General features: G+C 38.4%; 1 protein-coding gene across 1 annotated transcript; it reads right to left on the reverse strand.

Moving 5' to 3' along the window:
- Positions 1-3230: 3230 nt before the first annotated feature.
- Positions 3231-6459, reverse strand: Jrkl (JRK like). Its single transcript, XM_031344511.1, has one exon. It carries the CDS (start codon positions 5978-5980, stop codon positions 4409-4411), a length of 1572 nt encoding a protein of 523 aa, XP_031200371.1. The 5' UTR covers positions 5981-6459; the 3' UTR covers positions 3231-4408.
- Between the last annotated feature and the right edge of the window lie 175 nt (positions 6460-6634).

The following is a 6634-nucleotide window of genomic DNA, read 5'->3' on the forward strand; positions in this document are numbered from 1 at the left end:
GTTAACAAATTCAGATAAATTGAAATCATGTAACTTTTCTGATAATGCAATAAAAGTTTAAAAAAAAAGTGTCACGTTTTGATCTTTTAAGGGGTTAGGGGCTGAAGAGTGAACTAAATATTGGGACTCATAACATCAAGAATCCTACTTCTCAGCGGAAGTTTTACATCTGAACTTTTGAAAACTGAATGACTAGATCATATAGAAAGATGAAGTCATCCAGGGGTAGCAAAAACTAATAGCATGAAGCACAGAGAATGCAGAATAGAAACCAGTCAAGAAGTCACTAAGTAAAATCTGTCTTGTTTTCTTTACATAGTGAACATCACACTGTTTCAGCTCTTTTGTGTGAATTCACATAAAACCAGATTGTCCTTTCAAATGTGTTGCTTTTCCACCTGATTTTATGGTTCAAAATGATCTCTATTTTCTTTTACATATATATATTTGAAAACATTTTATTACTGTTATGTATGTGACTGTGCCTACTTGAGTTTCTTTGTATTGTGTGCATGTGGAAGCCTGATGAGGCCAAAAGACAGCACTGGCTCCCCTACAACTGTTGTTGTAGACTATCGTGGGTCTTAGAGCAAACCCAGGTCCTCTGAAATAGCAGTAAATGGTCTAACACTGAGTCAGCTTTCCAGCCCCTACTATACTATCTTAAATCCAATAGGCCTGCCAGTTTTATGCATATATTCAAAGGATTTTTGAGTCGTTAGATTTAAGCTCAAAAATTTCTATTTTCTCACTGCTACTTTTCCTGTTCCCTTAAAAGCTCAAATCTCTCAGAAAAGTAACTCATTCCTCATATAACCTCTCAAAGTAAATCTATTGTCCTGAAAGTTTCTGGCTATAAGACATGTAAGAAGCCTTGTGCTGTACACTTTTTTTTTTTAAAGACTACTTAGTCAACATGTATAAACAGAAAGATTTTCAGGACAAGAGAGACAAGAGCCTATGGCTGAGCTTTAACAGGCAGTCAAATGGTGTCTTGATTAAGGTAATGAGAACAGGACAACTAAGGACTCATGACTTTGAGGGCAGGTACAGTGTTCAAATAATTAACTTTTTAAAATTAATTTTTTTTAGTACATTTATGATTTGACTGTATGTATATGTGAGGATGCTGATTCCTCGGAACAGGAGTTAGACAGTTGTGAACTGCCATGTGGATGCTGGAACTTGAACTCATGTCCTCTGGAAGAGCAGCCAGTGCTCTTGACCTCTGAGCCATCCCTCTAGCTCCTCAAATAACTTTTAAAATCATCTCTCAATTGTGAGCAATGAGTGATCAAAGGCATTTAACATGGCACATTCCCTGTAAGTCCCAACAGCACAAATCAGTAACCCCAGATCTGGCATGCTCAAATGAACACATTGGATGCATCATAGGACGCATTCTCCTGTACATTTTCTTCTTTAACTACACCCTCTACTCTTTTTTTCCATATTATCTTACTTGGAGCTTATTTTGATCTTTTTGGATGTAAATGTATCCATGTTCCTGTGCCTTCAGCAGTAATGAGTCAGGGACCCTGCAAGCCTCACAGCTGGCAAAGAGAAAATCAGCGTGAGGTGAAGAACACTACTAGCCAGTACCATCTTTTCAGGCACCGGGTCAAAACTCCCTGACTCTGCCCTCATGGTTTATGTTTCTTACACATTTAAGCATGGTAAAACTTTAGAAAATTGTCCACATGACAATTATCACAACAAAGTCTTATGCATAACTACATAGAAACTCCCTAGCCAAGCACCTATGTAATGAGTTCTACTGGCTAATAAACAGAGCGCAGGGGTAGAGGAAGGATCTGTGATAAGCAAAAAGACAGACTCTACTGGTAGAGGATGCAAAGGACATGGGCTCCTCTCATAAGGATGAGTTCTATTCATTGAGAATCAAAAGCTTAGGATTAGGTCCTACACAGTGCTTAGGATATTGGGGGAGATTCAGGTGGAGGCTGGCTAATAGAATAGCAAAGGATCACTAGGCTGACAATTTTCACTCTGGCATTTCAGGTGACCAGGTCTCATTAACAATCCTGATTTCTCCAATGTTGACTCTGTGGTGCTTCCTACAGTAATGATTTTCAATATCTTTGGCCTAGCAAGACCTCCATGTTGATATTATGCTGACTCTTCTATTTTCTTCAAGACAGCCCCGTGAACTTAAAAGAAATTTGAATGCAAAATGTTCATTTTGCCAATGTTGGCTTTAACTAGATTGGAATAAGAAATAATTCTCACAACCTGGAAATCAAAAGACAGAAAATCCAAGCTTCAAATGCTATGACTGACGTAAAAAGATAACAGCAGAACTACAGAATAGAGAGGAGGACAAATCTCATAAAAGAATAAAATAAAAAGACAGTGGTTACCACCAGTGTTCTTGGAAACAGATAAGAAAATTCACATGAGTGGAAATGATAGAGGGAGATAGTAAATAAGTAATAAATACAGAAGACTGGGAAAGAATAAGAGTTTAGCTAGATTGATTAGAGTCAAACACCTGGGCTTACTTCTTAACTAGAGCAAGTTCTTAATGTAACAGCTTCCATCTAATTCATATGTAGAAGACTAAATAATAAAAGTGCATAACTTAGAACACAACATTCAAGAATTGGTAGCTGTTAAAATTAAGCATTCTGGACCAATACAGAACTGCTAGCACACCAGTTTGCAAATTTCAGAGAACAAATAGCTCAAACCAAAGTAGAGCAGCTTCTCAGTCTAGAGATACTCAAACAATTGACCCTCAAGGACACAGTGAACCTTTTACTAGATGTTGTTAAAAATTAATCAAGCTGTTCAAGAGTAAGGATGACTTGACCACTAGGTGGCAATGATACCACTGCATTTCACATTAAAAAAAAAAAAAACCAAAAAAAACAAAAAAAAACAACTAAGTAAATCCAGAAAAAAAAAAAAAGAGGATTTATAGTGTATATTTTCATTTTATAAAAATGTTTTATATGCAATTTAATTAATAATTGTTCTAATTTAATACCCATGTTTACTTCTAATGTTTTTCTTCTCTTAGGCACTGAGGGAATTAAACAAACACAATTTTAAACACTTTTTATCATAAGGTAGTACTTTGAAAAATCTAGACAGACACATACACACATATATAACATAAACATAATAGAAATACAGAAGGATAAAAATCTCTTTAAAAGTTTTAGAATCCCAAGACATCCCAAGGGAAAAATAAAAACATTCAAAACTGTGACCAATTCTGTTTTTTAATAAGTTTTGAGCTCAGACATGCTATAATAAAAATACTTTTCTCTTAAATCATAGTAATTATAACATATGCTAACTATTTTCAATATCTTAGGTTAGCAGAATTAAAAAAAATCTGTCAAAATTCATAGGACAAATTACAGAATTCCTTTTTGTGTCAAAAAAATTAACAATTGTTGTATCTAGCACTTCCCAGTTATTTGTGCTTTCTTCAAAAAAAAAATACAAACATATGAATTATCTAAAATAAAAACTTTATTTTTTCATATCAAATAAAATCAGGCAAGTATGACAAAAGCTATTCAAGTTATGGATATTTCTAAAGACTCAATAAAAAAAAAAAATAACTTTCAAATTTCAGATGTTTCCCAAATGTTAGTGGGAGTTATTATTACATGTAGTAATTAAAAAAATTTATGAAAAATTAGGTAAATAAATAATTCTATACTGTTATTCAACTCAAAATAAAAGACCAGATTGTTTTTCTTGGTATAAATAACTCATTGTTTCCCAAATTTTTAATACCCAGTTTCCTTCAAATGAACTGATACCTTCCAAAAATCAGCTTTCCGGTTTCTCTCATTTAAAATTACTTTGTACATATAATTCATTTCCAGAATTATATTTCCACCCATAAAAAATGTTACAAAACAGAAATTATTCTATTTTTCATAATTAATAGATTTCCACCATTGTTACTGAATTTCACTTTTATATTATTATACATCATCCTAAAATCTAATTATTTAATTCTCAGCCTATACAAATACAAAAAGCAGACAACCATTTAATGTGGTTAGTACAAGAAAGATTGCTATTGCAGTCCTCAAAATTCAAGCAAAAGAATTCAGGAAAGTGCTCAATCTGTTCACTGTAACTTTTAAAGCTAGAAAATGTAGGGAATGCCACTCCTAGAGAAGAGATCACTAATTCACAGAAGCAAATATATGAGTGTCATTTATATACACAGAAGTAGTTCTGTTTTTACAAATAAGGGGATAAGACACATAATGAAACACATAATCCTTAAACCACTTCAGATATACTTTGGATATGTACTTCACAAGATTATGTTTGACAATGTATAACATGAATAAAATTACACCACAATGCAAAGTGTCACAAATACAATTATAACAATGATAAAATTTAAATGCCGCTATTGACCTGGGTTTGTCATTTTTTGTTTATTTCTGATGGTGGCTCTAAGCTTACGTATTACCAGTCTGTCAGGTAGAACCATATCACCTTGCTGTTCTAGATAATCTAATAAATTCTCAGTCCATTGGAGAGCAGTTGTGTGATTTATATGTTTCTCCGGAATCAGTTCAATTTCTTCCTCATCATTTTCACTGGATTCATCTGTCTGGCCTTGTGCTCTTCTGATAATTTCACTGTCAGTTAACACTTCATACCCTGGCTCAGTACTGTCAATCTCAAGCCACTTTTCCAAATTTTCAGGAGTCACGCTTTCCAGTCCTTTGGTATGCTGTAAAATGGTAGCCACAGTAGCACCAGAAATATCTTCATCAAAGTCCAACCCTTCTTTTTCCTCCATGGCAGGAAGAATCTGTTTCCAAGCTCTGCTAATAGTAACTGGCTTTACTAAGCTCCATGCCATTGCTATTTCATAAAGTGCATCCAAGAGAGTCAGCTTTTTCCAGAAGGATTTCAGGTCATTACCTTCTTCCAAATTGTTATGGAGAAGACCTGCACGATAGTTTCTTTTCATGGTTGCTATGACTCCCTGACCCAACGGCTGAATCAATGAAGCTACGTTAGGTGGTAAATATTTAGCAAATATTTGACCATCATCTGACCTCAGGACATTTTCATTTGGATGTGTTGGGGAATTATCCAGCAAGAGCACTGCTTTTTCCTGCAAGCCTTTAGATCTTAAGTACTCTCGAACCTGAGGCACAAAAATTTTATCAAACCATTGTCGGAAAATGGAGAGATCCATCCATGCACCTTTCTGGCTGAAATAAGAGACAGGCAGGTTTACGGTGTCAGTTGACTTGAAGGAACGAGGTTTCCTTGCTTTTCCCACAACACAAAGTTTAAGTTTGTGCAAGCCTGTTGCATTGGTGCAACACATAACGGTGATTCTTTCTTCACCTAAGTTGTGCCCAGGGACAGTACATTTACCTTTAATTACTGCAGTCCTGGAAGGTAGGCATTTCCAAAAAAGTCCAGTCTCATCTGCATTGTAGATCTGTTCTGGCTGCAGATTTTCTTGTTCGATAAAATCTCTAAAGTTGTTACAAAAATCTTCCACTGCAGTCTCATCTCCATTTAATCGTTCATTTCTAATGTTAATTTCTCTAATGCTGTGCCGCTGCTTAAAGCGTGTTAACCAACCAGCAGAAGGGTTAAAATCACCATCCATTCCCAAAGCGTAGAAAAAGAACTCTGCCCGTTTGGCACAGATTGGTCCAGATATGGGATTCCCTTTAGCTCGCTGCTGATTGAACCATTCTAACATTGCTCTGTCTAGTTCCTCATACATGGATGGCTTCATAGACTTTCTCTTGGCCAGAAGACTTGTGGAATCAGAGCTGCTCGCATAAGTTATGATCTTTTCCTTATTTTTCCTTATATCCCTGACTGTTGTTTCACCAATTCCATAAATCACCGCCAATTGCTTGGAAGAGCCTCCATCTTCAAGTTTCTTTATTATATCAAGTTTATCTTTAATAGTCAAGACCACACGCTTCCGCTTCCCTGACATGGTGAGAATCTGGAACTCACTCTGTGGCAATCCTTAAGAACACTCGACCTGTTTCAGCCTCTGCAGCCCTGACGCTGGGCTAGCAAGGGCAAGGCAGAAGGTGACAGGAAATTTGCGGGGCAGGCCTTTCCCAGAAGTGAGGCTGCGGAGGCCTCACATCCTCGCGGATAATCGGGACTAGAGACTTGTGATTTAGTACTGCTGTGACCGCAGTTCTCACTCCAGTCCAGGCCCGGGGTACAGGCCCTTCGCTGCCACACCCCAAAGTTAGCGCGGAGCGGAAGGAAGCCAGGCTCCTCTTCCTCAGGGAGCAGGCCTACCGGCTCCTCCACACTCAATCAGACCGTCGCCCCGGCCAGGCCGGCTCTGTCCTCCCGCACCGTACGCCCCAAGCCGCTCTCCCACCTCAGCGGCTTCCCAACAGCGGCGATGCAGCCGCTCCTCCCTCAGCGCGCGCTCCCGGAAGCCGCGCCCCAGATCCCGCGCCTCGGTCCCGCCCCTGCCCCGCCTGGAGGCGGAACTTCCGGGTTTCCCCGGAAAGTGGGAGGAACACCGTGCCTAGGGAACTTGGGCGGAGGCGGAGGCGGGGCGGAGGCGGTGCAGGCGCAGGCGCAGGCGGGGCGGGGCGGGAGGAGGCGGGAGGGGCGCGGAGGC

Source organism: Mastomys coucha, unplaced genomic scaffold (assembly GCF_008632895.1).
Source record: "Mastomys coucha isolate ucsf_1 unplaced genomic scaffold, UCSF_Mcou_1 pScaffold23, whole genome shotgun sequence".
In the NCBI taxonomy this organism is placed as follows: domain Eukaryota; kingdom Metazoa; phylum Chordata; class Mammalia; order Rodentia; family Muridae; genus Mastomys; species Mastomys coucha.

Excerpts from the sequence above, each read along its gene's own strand:
- Jrkl (XM_031344511.1), bottom strand. The coding sequence starts at position 5,980 with ATGTCAGGGAAGCGGAAGCGTGTGGTCTTGACTATTAAAGATAAACTT.